Raw genomic sequence first — 21,917 nt, 5'->3', positions numbered from 1 at the left:
ATTAGCAATTAGTTTGAAGGTAAAATTAGAGTCAGGTGTTTTCAATCAATGGGGTGACAATCAGGTGTGAGTGGGCACCCTGTGTTATTTAAAGAACAGGGATCTATCAAAGTCTGCTCTTCACGACACGTTTGTGGAAGTGTATCATGGCACGAACAAAGGAGATTTCTGAGGACCTCAGAAAAAGAGTTATTGATGCTCATCAGGCTGGAAAAGTTTACAAAACCATCTCTAAAGAGTTTGGACTCCACCAATCCACAGTGAGACAGATTGTGTACAAATGGAGGAAATTCAAGACCATTGTTACCCTTCCCAGGAGTGGTCGACCAACAAAGATCACTCTAAGAGCAAGGTGTTTAATAGTCGGCAAGGTCACAAAAGATCCCAGAGTAACTTCTAAGCAACTGAAGGCCTCTCTCACATTGGCTAATGTTCATGTTCATGAGTCCACCATCAGGAGAACACTGAACAACAATGGTGTGCATGGCAGGGTTGCAAGGAGAAAGCCACTCCTTTCCAAAAAAAAAACATTGCTGGTAGTCTGCAGTTTGCTAAAGATCACATGGTCAAACCAGAAGGCTATTGGAAGAATGTTTTGTGGACAGATGAGACCAAAATAGAACTTTTTGGTTTAAATGAAAGCGTTATGTTTGGAGAAAGGAAAACACTGCATTCCAGCATAAGAACCTTACCCCATCTGTGAAACATGGTGGTGGTAGTATCATGTGTTGGGCCTGTTTTGCTGTATCTGGGCCAGGATGGCTTGCCTTCATTAATGGAACAATGAATTCTGAATTATATCAGAGAATTCTAAAGGAAAATGTCAGTACATCTGTCCATGAACTGAATCTCAACAGAAGGTGGGTCATGCAACAAGACAACGACCCTAAGCACACAAGTATTTCTACCAAAGAATGGTTAAAGAAGAATAAAGTTAATGTTTTGGAATGGCCAAGTCAAAGTCCTGACCTTAATCCAATCGAAATGCTGTGGAAGGACCTGAAGCGAGCAGTTCATGTGAGGAAACCCACCAACATCCCAGAGCTGAAGCTGTTCTGTACGGAGGAATGGGCTAAAATTCCTCCAAGCTGGTGTGCAGGAATGATCAAAAGTTACCGGAAACATTTAGTTGCAGTTATTGCTGTAAAGGTGGGTCACACCACATACTGAAAGCAAAGGTTCACATACTTTTGTCACTCACAAATATGTAATATTTGATCATTTTCCTTAATAAATAAATGACCAAGTATAATATTTTTGTCTCATTCGTTTAACTGGTTTCTCTTTATCTACTTTTAGGACTTGAGTGAAAATCTGATGATGTTTTAGGTCATATTTATGCAGAAATATACAAAATTCTAAAGGGTTCACAAACATTCAAGCACCACTTTATGTATATATAGATTTTTCCCGCAAAGGGGACGGTTTAACATCCTACCCTTGGTTTACTGTATTAGGATTGTACTAGCATGTGTTATTTGCTTCTCCACAGGTACTGTTTAACATCATTCCCTAGGTTTATTCTTTAAGCACTGTTAAAAATTATATTCTAGGTTTATAGTATATGGACTATATTAACAATCAATATCTCTGCTTTAATCTTTTTACACTGCTGCTGGGGGCATGTTTTGTCCTGGACATGCTCTGTTTCTAGGCAAAGCAGATCCGTTTCTAGGCACAGCAGAGGACTAAGACTTTGTGAACTGTAGTTTAAACTTATTTTGAGAGGTAAAATTGGGTGCTGGTGGGGTAGAGAAAGAAAGCAAGCTATTTCTAATCTATCCTTTTTACCCCTATTATAAGTGCCAATACAACAATAGCCTTCTTAGCCATAACTACTGGCAAAACTGTAAATTAAAGTTGAAGGTATCATATGTAATTGTGTACTACCTTAATTTAAGACTATAAAATGACAACAAAAGTTCAGAACAACAACTAACAAGTCTAAATGCCAAGATAGTATTTTGACAGGAGACTCACATATTTAGCTAGTATCAGTTTCGGTTGCAAAGAGATTGGACTAGTCAAATATTCCATTCCAGCTATACAAAGAAAAATAGATGTGTGGGAATCTTAATTCACAGAACAATTTCATTTATAGTATCAGATGTAGTATCTGATCAAAATGGGAGATATGTGTTGGTGATCGGTAATTTATTTAATTGTAAAGTGATTTTGATGAATATCTATGCACCATATGTGGATGATAGAGACATCATTCGAAATGTATTTGCATCCATTCCTAATGAGAACACTCAACTTAAAAATTAAATTAAAAATTAAAACAGATGAAGACTTTAGTTATGTTTTAAATCCAGACCTGGGACCCCATGCATAATGCTGTGCGTAGAATTCTCACTAAAACATGGCATATGGACAAAAGTGGAAATGTGCGTACGCATAAAAAAATCCAGATGCATAAATATGTGAGTATGCCAACTTCCACGTTCCTTCACTCCATAAATCCTGGTCAGCGTGAAAAGCCCACTGTCTGTATGTCATATGGAAACGTATTAAGGTACAGAGAAAAGAATAAAAACTGGGACAAAGTGTGAAAATAAGGTCGAAATTTCCACTTTAATCACGTAATTTACTTTGTCATTAAAGAAGAACGTCATAAACTTTGTCTTAAAATCATTTAATTTAATAGTTTTTCAAATCCCATTGTAACTAAAGTAGCATGTTAAATACTTATTCTATGTACTGTTACATGTGTGAATCAGTACGTGCTTCTTAAACGGGCATTCTCTTCCACCAACAGGACACAGAATACATTACATTCATGATTATACAGCTCATTTTCATGATGATAGAAATTAAAGCATGCACTGAACATTAAGGCACGTTGGCGCAGGGGTAGCGACGAGCTGGTGCCTCTTTCAGAGATTGTTCAACCCTCAATAAAATAATTTATTGCAGCAGTACTGTCTCTTGCAAATGTACTAAAACCCAATTCCTGTCCTTCCTTTTCTTTTTCCAAATAACCAATGGCCACACCATCAGCTGTTTAATAAATGTCAAGCCATCTGTAAGCTTGGAACGCAGATTCTTCAAAACTTGTAAGCAAAAGTGAAATATCTTCGTAGTGCATGTTTAATTATTCCGTCCATCTATCCATCCAGGATCGTGCCAGCCCTAGCAAGCATGCAGCGTGAGGCAGGAACAATCCCTGAACGGAGCACCAGCTCATCGCTGATGCTGCACCACCAAGTGTTCGCATATTTAACCATTAACAATATACAGTACATTATTTAGATGAATTTAAAAATGTATCTGTATAATTTAATATATAAACTTTAATGCATTTCATCTTTAAAATGATACCTAGAGCTCCATGAAGATAGCGCCTGGAATTCTAAATCGACTTAGAAGCCAGTCATCATCATCTGTAGATACGTGGTCTCAAATGAATTTAATTCTTTTATTGTTATTGTATGGCACAATGAGATTCAATATGCTATCCTATAATAATAATAGGATAAAAACAGTGAAAAATATATAATATGAAAGCATAAGTGGCTCAGGTTGTGTAATATTATAACTGTAATGCAAATTTACAGTGAGGCAATTGTACTTAAAAGTACAAACAGCTCTACCAGGATTACTTGATGATCTGATTGTGTGCATTTATAACTGTTGGGATGAAACTGTTTCTGAACTGCGAGGTCCATACAGGAAAGGCTCTGAAGTGTTTTCTGAATGGGAGAAGTTCAAATTGCTTGTGCGCATGGCCGAGGCAGCGTATGCTAGGAGCTCTATACTGATATTTCTCCCGGCTCCTGACACAATCTGCAGTAGAGCTTTCCAATCAGCTGCTTTAGAGCTGTAATTCCACATTCAAATACACTAGGTTAAGATACTCAGAGTGGTGCATCCATCCATCCATTTTCCAACCCGCTGAATCCGAACACAGGGTCATGGGGGTCTGCTGGAGCCAATCCCAGCCAACACAGGGCACAAGGCAGGAACCAATCCCGGGCAGGGTGCCAACCCACTGCAGGACACACGCAAACACACCCACACACCAAGCACACACTAGGGCCAATTTAGAATCACCAATCCACCTAACCTGCATGTCTTTGGACTGTGGGAGGAAACCGGAGCGCCCGCAGGAAACCCACGCAGACATGGGGAGAACATGCAAACTCCACGCAGGGAGGACCCGGAAGCGAACCCGGATCTCCTAACTGCGCCACCATGCCACCCAGAGTGGAGCACTGATAGTAAAAACGCTAAAGTGGCTATGGTATTTGGAATAGTTTGGCCATTCGGTGCACCATTAAATGGTTACAGGTCGATTACAATCAGATGCCTTGAACTAAAAAACAATATGCGGTTAATTTCAGGGTATTTGATAAAGCCGTGTCAAGGATGTGAATCTAAAATATAAAGGGAAACCACACAGGAACAATAGCACTGCTTTGACGCTGGGTGCCGCCAGTTTGCAAAACCAAGAAGAAAAGTTACATACGCTATGGTTTTACCAGGCAAGAAAATGTGTGTGGCTTTATGCCAAGTTTAGTTTTTATGCATCGTGATGTGAGCATGGAAATGGGTGTATGCAACATTTTTGTGCATACGCACTGTTTATACATGAGGCCCCTGGATAGGTCTTCAGCCACAGGGACAATAACATCTAACACTGCAAAAATAATTACACAGTTTGTAATCGATCATAACTTATCAGACCCATGGAGATTTCTAAATGCATACCTAAGTGCACATTCCTTCTTCTCTGTTCATCATTGCTACTCAAGAATTATTTCTGTATACATAATATTTTTTGCCCACAATAAAATGATGCAAGTATGACACTACTGTAATCTCTGACTAAGCCCCTCTGATCATGGAGCTGAAATCATTATGCCCCAAATACTCATCACTCAGCTGGTGTCTTAACCACTTGTGATTAGTTGATGAGAATTGTACAGAATTTATATCCAAGCAATCTGATTTTATGTTATTTTTTTCAGACAAATGCATCCACATAAGTCTCTGTAGAAATAGGCATTTTTAAGAGGACAGATTATTTTGATCTCTCCCACAAAAATAAATCCGAAACCAAGAAGGCATCAGAGTTAATTAATAAATTACCAGAATAAATCAAAAACACGCCAGGACTCCAAATGAGGCACTTTATAGGAAAAGATAGGCATTGCAATCAGAAGTAAACCTCCTGACAGCAGAAGAAATGGAATAACTCACTTTTAAATTGTGACATCATTACTATGAACATGGAGAGAAGGCTATCAAGATCTTATCTCAACAGATCCACAAGCAGGAGGGTTACAGTGTAATATCAGTAATTACCAACACAAAGATAGAATCATTGGCCATAAATATATGATGCTCACATTTAGAGACTACTATAAGTCTTTACATTCTACTTAGTTTAAAGAAGACAAGACACAATCCAATGCATTTTTGATGCATTACATATACCACAGCTAGCTCTCAGTGTAGAGGAATTGGATAAACCTCTGACAATCTCAGAATTACTAGAGGCTATAAACTCACTTCAAAGAGGGGAAGCATCAGGTACTGATGGCTACCCTGCTGAATTTTATACAAAATTTTCAATTAAGTTATCTCCTCTTTTATTAGCAACATCTATAGAAGCCAGAGAAAATAAAATTCTACCTCAAACCTTTCACCAAGCATTAATCACCGTCTTTCCTAAGAAAAATAAGGACTTATTACAATGTGCATCATATAGACCAAGCTCACTTCTGAATAGCAATGTTAAGATACTCTCCAAAGTTGTAGTCAGAAGGAAAGTGCCTCCTTCAGTGACATCACAAGACCAAACCAGATTTATTAAAGGTAGACATATAGCTTCCAAGCTTCAATGCTTGTTTAATGTAATATATTCAGCCAATAAGTCTAACACTCTGGTGATCTTATTATCTTTGGGTTCAGAAAAAGCATCTGATATGGTTGAATAGGATTACCTATTCACCACACTGCACAAATTTGGGTTTGTCCCAAACATGCAGTATGTGCATGGATCAAACTACTGTATACCAGTCCAGAAGCTTCAGTTTGCATTAACAAATTTTACTTCAAACTAAAGCATACTACTAGACAAGGATGCCCCCTGTCATCACTGCTATTTGCAATCGCCATTGAGCCAATGGCCGTTTGCTTTTGAAATGTATCTGAGATAAAGGGAATTATCAGAGAAGAACTTGAACAGAAAATATCACTATATGATATGCAACTATATACATCAGACCCACAAAAATCTGTGCCTGCACCTCTAACACCACTATCCACACCTCCACAGGGTGACCCTACAGCGATCTAAATCAGAAGGCGGTGTGTCGCTGCCTAACTTTCTGTCTTATTACAGGATGGAAAATACAAGCTATAAAAACCTGGCTTGGTCCGCAACAGAAACAAAATTCTGCAGTACTTCTTTATATTCCTTAATTTGTACCAAGTAAGTACAAGTAATTGTGAATATACTAAAAACCCAGTTGTCCTTTATTCACTCAGAATATGGAACCAATGTAGTAAGCAGTTCAAGACAGAGAAGCTTTTATTTGTGGCACCTCTACATGATAACCACCTTTTTCACCCTCTCAATTTTATACAGTTTTTAATGTTTCAAAAACGTATGGGATTAAATAATTTAAAGATTTGTATATAGGTAATGTTTTTGCATCCTACAAACAATTACACTCCAAATTTAGCTTCCCATTAACACAGCTCTTCCACTATTTCCAAATAAGAAACTTTGGTAAACAAAATCTGCCCAATTTTCCTCACCTCCCACATATTTCTATTCCAAAAGAAATATTGATCAGTCTTGAAGACTCAGACAGCATTTCCATAATATATCAAAACATTTTTAAGTCCATTCCTTTCAAAGATCCTAGAGTACAGAGGGAAAAGGATCTATTAATCAACATTTCAGAAAAGGAGTGGAAGGCAGCCATGCACAGAATTCACTCTAGTTCCATATGTGCAAAGCATACAATTACTCAACTTAAAAGCTTTTATCGAGCATATATATCTTGTTTAAAATTGTCCAGAATGTTTCTACATGTTTTGGGCATGCACCAAATGAATATCATTCTGGACCAAAATCTTTAAATGCCTATCAGACAGCCTTGGTGTCACAATCACTCCTAATTTATTAACAGTCATATTTAATGTATTCCCAGATGGGCTTTAAGGGGAGAAGGACAAACAAACTGTAACTGCCTTTTCCTCACTACTAGTACGTAGACTTATCTTTCTCAAGTGGAAGAATCCTAGCCCATCTGTTTCAAGTCGGTGAATAACTGATGTTATATACTATTTGAAATTGGAAAAAATCTAATTCTCACTTAGGGGATTTGTTCAAAACTTTTTTTAAACCTGGCAGGATCTAATCAATAACATTTCAGAATAAGCATTTGTATTGGGGAAAATGTTTCTCTTCCTTCTTTTCTCTTAATGTGTTACTGTGGCTGTTGACCTTCTTGTCTTTCTCTTGGAATGGCATTGACTTGAGTTTAGTTTTGCTAAGTTTGACTTTATTGTATTGAACGTTACTTGCTTTTAATAATTTCAATAAAAAAAATAAAATGCATAGTAATATAAATTCTAACCCAATGTTTAAATGCAAAAATAAAATGAACAACACATTTAAAATAGCTTGCCTTAATTCTAGAAGTATCAAAAATAAAACCAAGTGAGTTGGAGCTGTATGCATAATTACAAGATTATAGCAATAAAAGAAACCTGGCTAAATAACAAAGATGGGTATGAGTATGACATAAAGGGACACACTGATACACATTTTTTATGAAGGATAGACAAAGCAGAAAAGGAGATTGGGTTGCTGTTTTGTCAAACAGAATTTAAATGCAAGTTGTTTTGAGTTAGATGATGATCCCATCTTAGTGAAGACATGTCGCTTCATCTGGAAAGTATTAGGCAAAGAGGCCTAATTTTAGGAATGTATAATAGACATGAGGGCAACCATTAAAGAAGGATATTAGGGAGACTAAAAGGCCGCTACAGATGAATATAGCAGATAAGGCGAAAAATGACCCAAAGAGATTCTTTCAATATTTTACTAGTAAAACAACAGTCAAGGAGGAGTTGAAGTACATCAGGAACAGTAAAGGAAAATTTAAAAATACAGACAGTAAAATATCAGATGCTCTAAACTGTCATCTTTCTGTGGTCTTTGTATGTGAGGAAGTGGATATCCTCCCACTGGTAAAACACACTACTAAGGAGGTACTGAGCAATTTGGAAATAGTAGAGAGAGAAGTACTGTTCAGATTAAATAGGCTGAAATCAAACAAGTCAGCAGGACCAGATAAAACGTACCTTCAAGTTCTTAAGGATGTAACAGTAAAACAGTAAAACCTTAACACATATTTTTGAGGATGTTACTGTGCACTGGGGAAATTTCAAAGGACTAAAATGTAAAATATTATCCAGTAATATAAAAATGGTGACTGGGCAGAGCAAAGCAACTTTAGGCCATTAAGCTTAATGGGTAAATTAATGGATGGAATTATTAAGGATAAGATTGAGCACCACATGGCAAGAACAGGAGTTATATTGAAGAGTCGGCATGGGTTCAGAAGAGGCAGGTCATATTTTACCAACATACTGGAATTCTATAAAGAAGCAACAAAAGGCTATGATCAAAATGGAGCATATATTATTTACTGTATCTTGACTTTCAAAATACATATGATAAGGTCCCACATGAGAGGTTTGGCATCAAACAAAAAGAAGTGGGAGTTCAGGGGGCTGTTTGTGCAAAATTGACTCAGACACCAGAAGTAGAGCGTGTTCAGAAGCCATTAAGGTGGCTAATAGAATGTTGGGTTATATAGCACAATGTGTAGAGTATGAGTCCAAGAAGGTTATGCTCGTGCTTTATAACGATCTGGTGAAGCCTCACCTGGTGTGTACTGTGTTCTGTTTTGGTCTCCAGGTTACGAAAAGGATTATAGCAGTGGTAGAAAAAGTTCAGAGAAGAGCAGGTTGGCTAATTTCAGGGCTTCAGCAGATGAATTATGAGGAAAGATTAATAGGAGTTGAGTCTTTTCAGTTTAAGAAGATTAAGAGGAGATATGATTCAAGTGTTTAAAATTGGGAGGGGAATTAGTACAGCGGATCCTGACTGTTATTTTAAAATGAGTTCATCAAGAACACAGGGACAAAGTTGGAAACTTCTTAAGGGTATGTTTATCACAAACGTTAGAAACATTTTCTTTACACAGAGAACCACAGACACATGGAATAAGTTACCAAGTAGTTGGTAGGTAATAACACTTTAGGGACTTTCAAAACTAAACTAGATGTTATTTAAGAACAATTACCGTAAATGGATAGGAATGGTGAGCTTTGTTGGGCTGAATGGCTTGTTCTCGTCTAGATTGTTCTAATGTTCTAATTGGCCAATTTAGCATACCTTTAAAATATGACAGCTTTAACAAAAATGACAAGATAAATGTAATTTTTGTTCAGCCTGTCCTTCAGCCTTCTGAAGGGATGCCCAAACGGTGATCTGTTAGCATTTTACATGATAATAAAGTACAGTATGTCTTTAAAGAATGGAAAATATTTTTCTAATTATCAGCACTGTAGATTAAATATACAGAGCAAGATAAATAAATGAACTTAACATTACCTTCAACAGTAAGTGTAGATTTTGTTTCTGCATTTCCTGCCTTGCATCTGTAAACTCCACAGTCCTCAGGTTTGGTATTGAGAATAGTGAGTTCAAAATGATTCTTCGCCTGCTTCATCCTGTATTTACTAGATGACTCAAGAATTGTCTGATCCTTGTACCAGTGCACCATCTTTGGTGGTGTGGAAAACTCACAACTTAGCACAGCAGATTCTTTTTCTTTTACATTTATATCTTTCATTTGACGTGAAACTTCTACAGGTGGCTCTGTTAAGAATGAGAAAACTTTGATAATGAAGAAGAGAAAATGGACTTCAATAGACAAAACATAATAGAGACATCCAATGTATTAATATGTGAATTAAAAATTACCCTATTTGTTTTATTCTTAAATGGCTGCCTCAGATAAGTTATATATTCTGTTATTAGTTAGTTGTAAGGCCAGAAATTAAACTGCTAGTTAAACAAATAGTTCTGATTACTTCTAATGTAGTTCAAACATTTTTCATGCTTTGCATTCACATGCACAGTGTTTTGGTAACACTTTTAATTCTCTCCCTTAAATTTAAATGCTCAAAATGTTAACAAATAAATTTAAAACTAATTTATAATTAGAACAAAATATTTGTTTAACTTTGATTATAGAAAACTTTTCATAATAAGACAAAAACTACTGATTTCAGTTCACTTCCTAAAAGCAAATACTTATTTTTTTTGTTACTTGCATTGTTATACATTGAAGAAATTACACAGTTATTAATGGTGCTGCATCGTAGCTCTTGGCATTTGGACTGAAAAACCTGGCCTAGTCAAGGCTAATTTTTTTCAGAAAAACTCCACATTAGGTTAATTGATGACTCAAAATTGGCTTAGTAGTTATACAGTATTTTTTCTGTGAATGTGCCTTGCAAATGACTAAGGTTCCATCTAGAATTAGTTTCTGTCTTGCGCTCTGTTTTGCTAGGATACATTGTGCCTACCCACAACTCTGCAATAATAATGGAAGATCATAAAAATTAATGACTGGATACCTGTTATGGAGCACCACTGCACAAAGAAAACAAGTCCCCACTGATTGAGATAGATATGAATAGTAATGACTACTGAACAGGAGGCTGTCAAATTTAACCATGTGTTAGTAAAGAGCTTGGAAATATAGTATGATCTCAGGGTTGTTTTAGCAAATGCTAAACATTAGCTGGCAGCAAAATAGTGTCATGAAGTAGAGTTTCAGGCGCATTAACAGGTTTAGCTGGAAATCAGCAGTTTAGTTCAGGAAACTCCATAAGGCAAAAGTAGCAAATGGCTGAAGCAATTTAGAATAGCCGTTAGATGAAAATTAACAAAATTTTGTTGTACTGCTGTATTTTTCTCCTCTACTTAACCTTTTTAGTAGCTGGTCTACTGGATTTTCTGAATATGCATATACAGTATGTGATTGTTTAATAAATCCTACTGACTGCTTGCGATTTTGTCACTACTCTAGGAAACTGACACAGTTCTCATTTGTAAAGTAATCTAAAATATTCTTACCTTTGACTGTAAGCTGAGCAATAGATTTACTCTTGCCTGCAGTAAACTGCACAGGACCAGTCATACTGGTGCTGGTTTTTCTGAGGATAAGACGATGAGTTGTTCCACTGTGTTCGATTTCTGCATCAGAGCTGGGCTGTATAACCTCTCCACATAAAGTCCATTTGGGAGGCTTGATGTCTGCAACACCCAGCTCTACTTCAAAGCAGGCCTGTGCAGGCTCTGTTACCTCCACACTGCTTAGCTCTCTCACAATGGTAATAGCTTGTTCTGGACAGCAAAAAAGTTGCAAACACATATAATATGAGTTAATCTTGTGAAAATGAATCCCATGTTAAAATGCTGTATTTTTAGCATTACGTGATGTTACAAGTACAATGACTGATGTTCATAATAAAATACAAAATAGATTTTATCAATCTAACATGTGTAATGTATGATCACAGCATTCCCTAAATATATTAAGCAAATTGCTTCAAAATCTTAATTCTTCTTTTTTATAAGTTCAAAAAAATTTAAATCACTTTAGTTTATTTATTAACTTATCAGCTAAGTCTGTTACATTGCAATTCACATAAATATAAATCTGTGCAAATGTGTAGTTTTTAAATTAAGAAAACAGTCAGCCAGTAATCAGACCAGGCATTAGGCCATTTCCAAACAATTTCAGGTACACCATTCTACAATGAGAAAGATCATTTATAGATGGAGAACATTCAAGACACGTATCACTTTCCCAGGAGTGTCAGTGACAAATTCACCAACAGACCAGACTGCATGAGCCTCTGAAAAATTATAAATTCTAAAAGGAGAGATCTATAATTCTATAAACAGGATCAATATTACAGAAAAATCTGAAAAAAGACTGAAAAAAATTAATATAATGTGGTGGTAGCTAGCAGTAAGATAATTATTTTCCAAAAGAACATGGTAGCGTAGCTTAGATTAGCCAAATTCCATATGAACTAACAAAAATTATTTCTGGAATGATGCCTGCAGGACAGAATAACAACAAAATGAAGGTATTTAGTCATTATGCACACGTCAGTACGCAAACTGTTACTATAACAACATTATAACTATCGTTAAGACCAGAGTTGGAGAAATGATTAATTGGCTTTAACCAAAGGTCCCGAATGCCTCACATTCACTAGACCTTGCCCTCTAAATCAGGCAATACTAGAAGAAAATGATGCCATCTGGCTGATAGAGGAAGTTTTACCAAAATTGGATATAGCAGGGCAATAATCCTAAGCATACCAGAAAGTTTAAAACTGAAAAGAACATGTTGCTCCCTGTTGTCAACTGATATTAGAAGTATCTAATGTTAGGACATCGTGTAGACTAGATCATTATGAGTTAGACCCTGATCATTTTAAATAATAGAATTTAAAAAGTGCATATATTACAGTAGAGTCTCGCTTATCACACATAAACGGGCTGGCAGAACATCGGATAAGCGAAAATGTTGGATAATGGGAGGTATTAAGAAAAAGCCTATTAAACGTCAAACTATATTATAATTTTACACATTACGAACCTCGGTTCACGAACATCTCCTGACACGTACAAATCGGGTTATGACCAAAAAGTTCGCCAAACTTTTGTATCTGTTCACGACCACACACTAGGTATACGAACGAGCCAGTTTCCCTTTCGGCTTGTGCGCGCCGATGATTTCCGAATGTGTTCAGTCTCTCCCTGAGCATTCCCTGTGCAGCGAGAGAGAGCGCTCGAGAGAGACACAAACAGACACATGCACAAGAAAGAGACACACACACACACGCGCGCATCTGCACTCGAGAGAGAGACACACGCACACACATGCTCGAGAGAGGGACACACGCGTGAGAGAAGAGAGACACGTGTATACACACACACACACACACACACACACACACACACACACACACACACACACACGCACACACGAGAGAGATACAGGTGCACGCGCGAGAGAGACACAGTAGTGCACGCACACATGTGCGAGAGAGACACAGGCGAACAACACACACACACACACATACGAGCACACATGCCAGAGAGGGCTGGCCACATAATCTACTGTAATCATGTTTTACAACAAAACAACAGAAAAATGTAACTGAAAAAATGAACTTAGCAACTAAAAATAGGCTACGCTTACGCTCGCAACTTGCAGTTCTTGTTGCCGATTGATGCAAATTTATTTTTTTTTTGCGGTGGGATGTCGGATAATACAGAATGCTGGATAAGCAAAGGTTGGATAAGCGAGACTCTACTGTACTTTTACACAATACAAACAAGTCAAAGTGAACAAAAATGTTATTAAGTGAAATAGAAACATGTAAATATCAAAATGTTAAGACAGTAGGAATATTATGTCTAGTGTCCACTACTGTACTGATGCAGATTTAGTATATGTGCTTTGTGAGATATGTTTTGAAGCATGTCAATTATTAAACATTAAAAAAAATGTAGCTTGCCTTCCACAAGTAGTTGTGCTGAAGTTTTGTCATCAACAGCATCACATGTATAGACATCTTCATCTGAAGAATCAACATTGTTAATGATAAGCTTTCTGTAGACACCCTCACTGATAAGCTCATATTTCTTGTTAGCTTTGATTTCTTTGTCCTTTCGATACCATTTCACTGGGGCATTTACATGAGACACTTGGCACTCTAGAATTCCTCTGTGCTTCTCCAAGGCAATCTTGTCTCGTAAGTGCTTGACAATCTTTACAGGTAACTCTGTGGAGAAAAATGTAAAGACAATATTCAGTCATTTGATTGTTTCAGTCTAATCACAAAATGTATCCATGCATGTCAGGCTTTCAGATTTATTTAGTAAAATGTAGTAGTAAAATGCATAATTGTTTTTTGTAACTTCTAAATCCAGCAGTAACACATTTTTTTTTATTACTGCTTGAACATTTGTATCAATAAAAATATGTACTTCATTTGTGGCAACCAGTATGTTTTTAAACATGTGACACCACATGTAGAGGGAAGGTTGTCACCAGAATACACACTGGGCATCTTGTAGTTTGGGTAAGACTTGAGAGAAGTCAGAAGTGGAAACACATACAAAAACTTGGCATTTCTAAGAAAACTACTGGGTTTTATTTACAGGTGTACAAATCTCAAAAGCAATGTCCCAAAAATAGTAAATAATATCAGTGATTATTGACAGTCCCAAAATAAAAATAATCTTCTTCATCTTCTTTCAGTGGCTCCCATTAGGGGTCACCACAGCAGATCATCTTTTTCCAAATCTTCCTGTCCTCTTTATCTTGCTCCGTTACACCCACCACCTTCATATCCTTTCTCACCACATCCATAAACTTTCTTGTAGGCCTTCCTCTTTTCCTCATACCTGGCAGCTTCCATCCTTAACATCCTTATCCTAATATACCCAGCATCTCTCCTCTGCATATGTCCAAAATAATGCAATCTTGCAGCTCTGTCTCCCAACTTTCCAACCTGAGCTGACCCTCAAATGTACTCATTTCTTATCCTGCCAATCCTTGTCACACCCAATGCAAATCTTAACTCTGACACCTCTTGCTGGTACTTGTCTGTCACAAATCACTACTGGCACTCTTCTCCACTCACTCCACCCTGCCTCAAATCTCTTCCACACTCCCTATTACTCTGTGCTGTTGATCACAAGTTGATTTAAACTCACCCAACTTCGCCAACTCTATTCCCTGCATCCTCACCATTCCTGTGATCTCCCTCTCATTACCACATACATATTATTCTGTTAACTACTGACATTCATTCCTCTTCTCTCTACAGCATATCTCCACCTCTCCAGGGTCTCCTCAACCTGCTCCCTACTCTTGCTAAAGATCACAACGTCATCCACAAACATTATAGTCCACAGGGACTCCTGTCTAATCTCATCTGTCAACCTCTCCATCACCACTGCAAACAAGAAGGAGCTCAGAGCCAATACCCACCTTTACCTTGAAATGCAACTGTCACTCCTACTGCAGACCAAACCACTGTCACAGTTCCCTTGTATATATCCTGTTCCAATTTTACATACTTCTCTGCTACTCTTGGCTTCCTCATACAATACCACAATTCCTCTGTAGGTACCCTGTCATATGCTTTCTCTAAGTCCACAAAGACACAATGCAGCTCCTTCTGGCCTTCTCTATACTTCTCCAGAGCAAACATTGCATTTCCAGTGCTCTTTCCTGGCATGACACCATACTGCTGCTTGCTAATCATCATCTCCCTTTTAAACCTAGCTCGCACTTCCCATAACTTCATGCTGTGGCTCGTCAATTTTTATTCCTCTGTAGTTTCTACAGTTCTGCACATCCTCCTTATTCTTAAAAATTGGTACCAGTATACTTTTTCTCAATCTGGTTAAAAACTCTACTTCCATCTCTCCTAAACGCCTAAACACCTCCATGGTTCCACTGGCATGTCATCTGGATCAACAGCCTTCCCATTCTTCATACTCTTTGTAGCTGTCCTTACTTCCACCTTGCTAATCTGTTGCACTTCCTGATTCACTAATTAGGGCCCATGATTTACCGCGGCATGTTTTTTTTAAATTCCACGGCGTACCGCGGCACAGCAAATGCAGTACCAGAACTCCATAAGACTAATTTGTAACCCAAGCAAAATAAATGCAATTTTTCTTATTCTTAATCCCTAATAATAAATCATAATTCGTAATACTAATCAAATAGGTATATCAAAGCGTTCACATCCGCACATTTTAATCCACAGATTTGCTTTAGGTAAACGATGCTAAAACATATGTAGGCATAATATTATTCTCAACAAACGTATCGAATAATGTTTCTAAAGTTATTGTTTATTTATTGTTGAAGAAAACAGCACTGTAAGCTCATAGGTTATCTTGTGACAGAGAATATCGCAGTGGTGACAACACCGATCCATATTTTGAGAACGAACGTTCCACATCAACAGAAGTAAACTTTAGCAAGAGCTGCTAAGCGAGGTAGTCTGCCCTCTAAGGCACGCCAAAAAGCAGTGATATCAGGTGAAATTACTTCACGAGATGCTATGCCCTGATAAGCTTGCCATTCATCTGCTGTAGCCATCATTGTTGGCACTGATTGTGCATGATCAGCAAAATTCTTCGATAAGAGTGGTAGCTGTCGTGGATCAAATATTCTCACAGATCTGAATAGGTCTATTGCCGACTGTTTGGTTCCCACAAAATATTCTTCAAGTTTAGCAGCAGCATTGTGCTTTGCATCTTCACAGCTGTTGGCTGCAATTGGAAATCCAGATGATTTCAGGCAAGACAGTAAGTCAGACACTTTGTTGTAGACATCGACAGCAATGATTGACTGTGCCTCAAAAGAAGGCAGAGTGTTAATAATTGGCTGGCAGTGAAAAGATACAAATTCAAGTTCAGCTCTCAGCTCGTTAAGTTTATCAGTACTTTGCAGCAATGCCAACAGCTTCTTTAACTGGTCTGTAGCTCCACTGTTTTCGATTTCAGTAGCAACAAACTAGATATAATAGTCTAAATACTCAGCATGATACAGCAGAGCCTTGAACCAAGAGTTCCATCTTCTGATAACTGGAGTTGGCAGCATGACTGCCTTTTCAACTTTCAGTTGTCACAGATGATGAAGATATCTAGGACGACGTCCTGATGCTTTGGAGAATATGGCCTTGACAGAAGCAGCCAGCATATCACAATGTCGTAGTGCTTCACGAAACTCTTCTCCAACTAATGACAGGATGTGGGCCCAACATGTGAAATGAACAGCATTTGGCAGCATTCTTTGCAAACTGTCAAGAAAACATTTTTTTCATATAAGCTGCATTATCCGTAACAAACGCTACAATGTCATTGAAGTGCACATTAACCTCAGTCAGAGTACAGATAATTAGCTGTGCAATGCTTACATTGTTCACTTCGGTTAAAAAATCTGTGTTCATCTAATACTGCTGTGCATTTGTGACGATGCGGGTTGGGGCTTCACACTCCCATTTGATTTTTGGAAGCATTTGAACCCTACACCGTCGATAATGTTACCGAGTGAGCTAGTCAGTGTAGGCAATAACAACTGAGCAAGGGGATGGTAGAAAAAAGTGCATAGTGCTTTTATTCAAAGAGTCAACAAAACAGGTGTTCAAAATAAATAAAGTGCAGTGCTAAAGTTCTTCAATAAATAAATAATCCCATAAAAGAAATGTGGAGGTTAAAACCAATAAATAGAAAATCTTCTTAAATCGATGAGGTTAAAATGATCAGGAAGCAGTCTTTAAAAACAATTGACAAACCCGGTGCCTTGTTTTAAAACTAGCGTCTCTCCTGCTTCACCCATCCGGGCCCCGCAACAAGGGAGACGCTCTCTCTCTGCAGCTGACCTTTTTGCCTGCATCTGCTGGCAGTTGCCATACCAATCCTTGGCTCCGGTCGGCTCCTCCAGACAGCGACTTGGGAATCCCTTAACGGCCAAGGCTGTCACGTTAGGGACACTGCGTCCCAAGTCCCGCTACCTTCCGCGGAGAGTTCTGCACCTTCCCGATCACTCCCGTCCTGCAAAACAAACTTCTGCGGGGGCGACCACAACCACCTCTCCCAGGTGTTGGCCAAACACCCAGGCTGCCTTCAGCTGCCTGCGAGCACTCATTCGCTCGCCCACACGCTCCGCGTGTCTCTGTCTCTCTCTCTGACTTGCTTCCTCACTCCCTCTAACCTCCTTCCTCTTCCTTTTCTCTCTCTCGTTCTTTTTTTTCATTTGTTCTTTTTCAATCTCCCTTCTCTATTTTTCCCCCTTCCAACCGACTCATGCTTCTATTTAAGCAACGAAGGACCATAGCAGCTGTAGCAAATTAGTCACGGGAGCAATCACGGATGTGGGCAGTCCCTCACCTGTGCACTCGGTGAGAAATGCCCACACCGAAGATCGACCTGTGGCTTGCTATGGCTCAACGCCCCCTTGCTAAGGCATTGAGCGGTTGAATAAGCACATTCACAGCATAACATCCAACAACATCCGTTGTTTCATCAGCAATAACGACCACTTTCTGTCCGACTAGCTTTGCTATTATATTAGCCTGTTGTTGGTTGAAAATTCTTGTAACATATAGTTCCCGAAGTGTATTAGCCTGCGGTATTCCACCACCGCCCTTTCTTCTGCATAAAACTACGCATGGTAGGGTTGTCAACTTTCTCCAGTGGTATGTTGGCTGCCAGAAATACTTCAACCAGTTCCATCACTAACGTATCTTTGGCAGCAGTTGATCATTCAATGCATCCGGTAATAGTACTTTGTTGTTTGCTGCTTGTGGGGTCACTCATGGCCTCATGTTGTTGTTTATTTGCATGCTCTGTGTGCTTTTTTATCCCCAGATGATCAGTTATAGTCTGGCGTCTAACATGATCAACTTGTTCGTTACAAATTTTGTACCACAGTAAACCATCTTTGGCATAGAATTTATCCTGTCCAAATTCTTTAACTTGCTGTTCCGGTCCAATATTCACTGTAGTTTTATTGCGTTGCTTTTAAATAAAAGATCCACACAAAACAGCATAAACACAAATAACTTAATTACCATTTCAAGTTGCGGATTCAGCTCTGCTCTTTCATGACCTTAAATGTGGCTTTACTTCATTTTAGACTGTTAATCAGCAAGACATTTTACATTAATGATCTCATTAGTGATAGGAAAATCGACTTTCCTACACTAAATGAAATGTGGCTTGGCTGTGATGGTGTGGCAGTGTTAACTGAAGCAGCTCCTCTGAATTACAGCTTTGCTCTTGGTTTACCAAGGCAAAAAGGTGGTGGTTTGGTGAGTATATACTTGAGCCGATTAAACTGTAAAGATGCTGGTTTTGGTACTTTTGCTTCTTTTGAGTATCTTGCCATCGTTATTAAGTAGTGTCGCAGTCTTTTGTATTGACTGCTTATAGACCTCCAAAATATAATGTGTCATTTATTAAGGAATTCTCAGACTTCGTATCTATAATAATGATTAACTTTGGCAGGTTCCTAATTGTACATGATTTAAATTTTCATGTGGATAACCAATGTGACCCAAAAGCAAGAGAACTGAAGAACTTACTACACTCTTTTGATGTTAGTCAACACATTAGCCAGTCCACACATAAGGGAGAATACTCACTGGATTTAGTCAATTCAAAAGGATTAAAAGCTGACATGAGTGAGGTTGAGGATATCAGTTAACATGATTAATGTGGCCTGTTTAACGCGTTAAAAAATATTGTCACATCCAGGACTGGTATCAAGGCAATTGTGTTAGGTGGTGTTTGGACAGGGCAGCATTTTTCATGTAATTGTTTTTGTTTTTTTTTTTATTATTAGGAAACAATAATATAAAAAAGTTAAGTGTGTACCTAAAGAATTACATGCATATCCAGTACCATATTTATATACTACCTTTAAAATGTTATGAAATAAAATTCTCATTTAAAGGTTTAGAGATGGCCCAGTGGGGGAGTTCAGCAAAAAAAGTACCTCAGAAGTTTGGGGACACAGCACTTGTGTAGAGTAAAATTGTTGATGGTGATGAATAATTGAGGATAGTTTTAACACAAATTTTAATATATGCATGTTTAACAGATGCCTACTCTTTCGATTAAATCAGTCTTTAGCAATGTATTCAAAGTCAAAAGTGATGTTGATTGTTTTTTACTTTGACATGTCTGTGTGTCTCATATGCTATGCCAATCTGATAATTAATACATTGGCCTCATTTTCTTATTGACTTCTTTTCAACTTGCCTTTTATGAAGGCATTCAAATTCAGGTTGTACTTGGTCAAGTAGTATTTTGTTAAAAGTTCAGGTTTAGGCCCTATCCACATAAGTGTTCAGATCTTGGTTAAAGATTTAAGATGCCTTTAAGTTGCATTTTGTACTGGCGCTTAATTGACTTCAATGTGATGTTACTTTCACATTTGTTTGCCTCTGATAAACGCAAACCTGTAGCCTAGATTGTAGTTTTGTGTTTTTATCTGTGGGGGGTAGTTATCAGGCAGTCCAGATTGTTTTTAGCTTCTGGGGTTTGAGGTTCATCCTTCATTGGATTTGCGAAATATAGATCAGTTGGCTTTATTACACCTGAACCTTGACCTCCTTGTGTTAAAAATCCTCTTGATATGGCGATGTAGGCACAGAAAACATTGCCACCGCTCCTGGGTTCACCCACTGACTGCACATCATGTGTGTAATCTATGAAGAAATTTGAAAAAGAAAAGCCGGTACAACACCGTATTATATGCCGGTAAACCAATATATGGAGTCAGTGTTATGCCCTGAAGAGCAGCTACTTGTCAACTTAAAATAGGCAAATATACAAACAGTACTTGTGTATGCACTCACCCACCGGCATTAATAATCCATAGTAACTAAAGTTACACCATTAGCACAAACTTACAAACTGTTTTGATTTCTCCATTATTATCATTATTGGGTTTTTTTTTTTAAACTTTTATTGAATTTATTTAAAGCATGTAGCATTCCATACAAACAACTTGAACTTAACAAAACTGAATTCAATTCAACCCCCACCCATGGGAAAGAAAGAAACGCCAACAGTCAGAGTAAAACGTCTGAGAGTAGTACAGATGGAAAGGAGTCTCTCCCCAATATAAGTGGTTATTCTAAAATGTTATTGATTAGATCCTGCCAAGTTTTATAAAGTTTTGAACAGATCCTCTAAGAGAGAATTAGATTTTTTCGAATTTCAAATATACAACACTAGCAAAATACCCGCGCTTCGCAGCGGTGAAATACTGTCTGAATATTTTTATTAATAAAAAAGTAAACATTTTTAGACTGAACGAAAATATGTAAAAAATTAATTGTTAAGGATCTCTCTTTATACCACGTTGTCAGTTCGGCCCTCTGGTTGTAATATGACTAAGCTGTGTGCTGAGCTCACTCTTGAGCATGCAACATACAGTTGGCCATGTGAAAAGCAATCCCGCCTCAAATCAATGCAAACCTTTTGTAGTGTTTGTCCCTGAGACTTATTAATTGTCATTGCGAAGCAGAGCCTTACTGGAAATTGAACGCGTTTGAATTGAAATGGGAGATTAGATGGTATAACGGGGATGCGAGGAATAAAAACTGTGTCACCTGAGGCACTGCCAGTAAATATAGTTGCTTCAATTAGGTTGTTTTGTAGAGATGTGACCTGAAGTCTTGTGCCGTTACAAACTTTCGGTGGTTGTAAGTTTCTGCTTCCTTGGCAAAGGTCGTAAACGAAAGGAGACACCGCAGTGAACACAGAAGAGAACCCGTGGATTAAATAAAACCTACACAATAACTGTAACAATCATAACAAATGAACAATAAAATAGAAGAGAACCCGTGAATTAAATAAAAAGGTTGCTTCGTTGGTGAAGCAAGGAAAAAGGACTTTCTTATATGTTGTTCGTTTTTAAAACAGTGCAGAAGCTGTGAGAAAGCTGCTTCCTTGGCGAAGCTCATAAACGAAAGAAGACACCGCAGTGAACACAGAAGAGAACCCGTGGATTAAATAAAACCTACACAATAACTATAAAAATCGTAATAAATGAACAATGAAACAGCGGAGAGCCCATGGATTAAATAAAAAGGCTGCTTCGTTGGCGAAGCAAGGAAAAAGGACTTTCTTATATATCGTTCGTTTATAAAACAGCGAGAAGCTCTGAGAAAGCTACTTCCTTCGCAAAGTAAGGAAACTACTGAAGAGACGGCGGGGACGCGGTAAGTGTTCGGCAAGGCAGCTGAAGCGC

General features: G+C 37.9%; 1 protein-coding gene across 8 annotated transcripts in view; it reads right to left on the bottom strand.

The window, feature by feature from the left end:
- Window positions 1-21,917, bottom strand: part of obscnb (obscurin, cytoskeletal calmodulin and titin-interacting RhoGEF b) — a 571,330-nt gene that overhangs the window by 341,900 nt on the left and 207,513 nt on the right. For all 8 annotated transcript variants that reach the window (XM_039753252.1, XM_039753258.1, XM_039753256.1 and 5 more), the window contains 3 exons: window positions 13,645-13,911; window positions 11,180-11,449; window positions 9,647-9,913 (listed from right to left, as the gene is read on the bottom strand). In XM_039753252.1, the coding sequence (XP_039609186.1) occupies window positions 9,647-9,913; window positions 11,180-11,449; window positions 13,645-13,911 (804 nt within the window). The remainder of the gene's footprint in view (window positions 1-9,646; window positions 9,914-11,179; window positions 11,450-13,644; window positions 13,912-21,917) is intronic.

This window comes from Polypterus senegalus, chromosome 5, assembly GCF_016835505.1.
Source record: "Polypterus senegalus isolate Bchr_013 chromosome 5, ASM1683550v1, whole genome shotgun sequence".
In the NCBI taxonomy this organism is placed as follows: Eukaryota; Metazoa; Chordata; class Cladistia; order Polypteriformes; family Polypteridae; genus Polypterus; species Polypterus senegalus.
The sequence above is the reverse complement of the archived record's forward strand: the minus strand, read 5'-3'. Positions and strand labels throughout refer to the sequence as shown.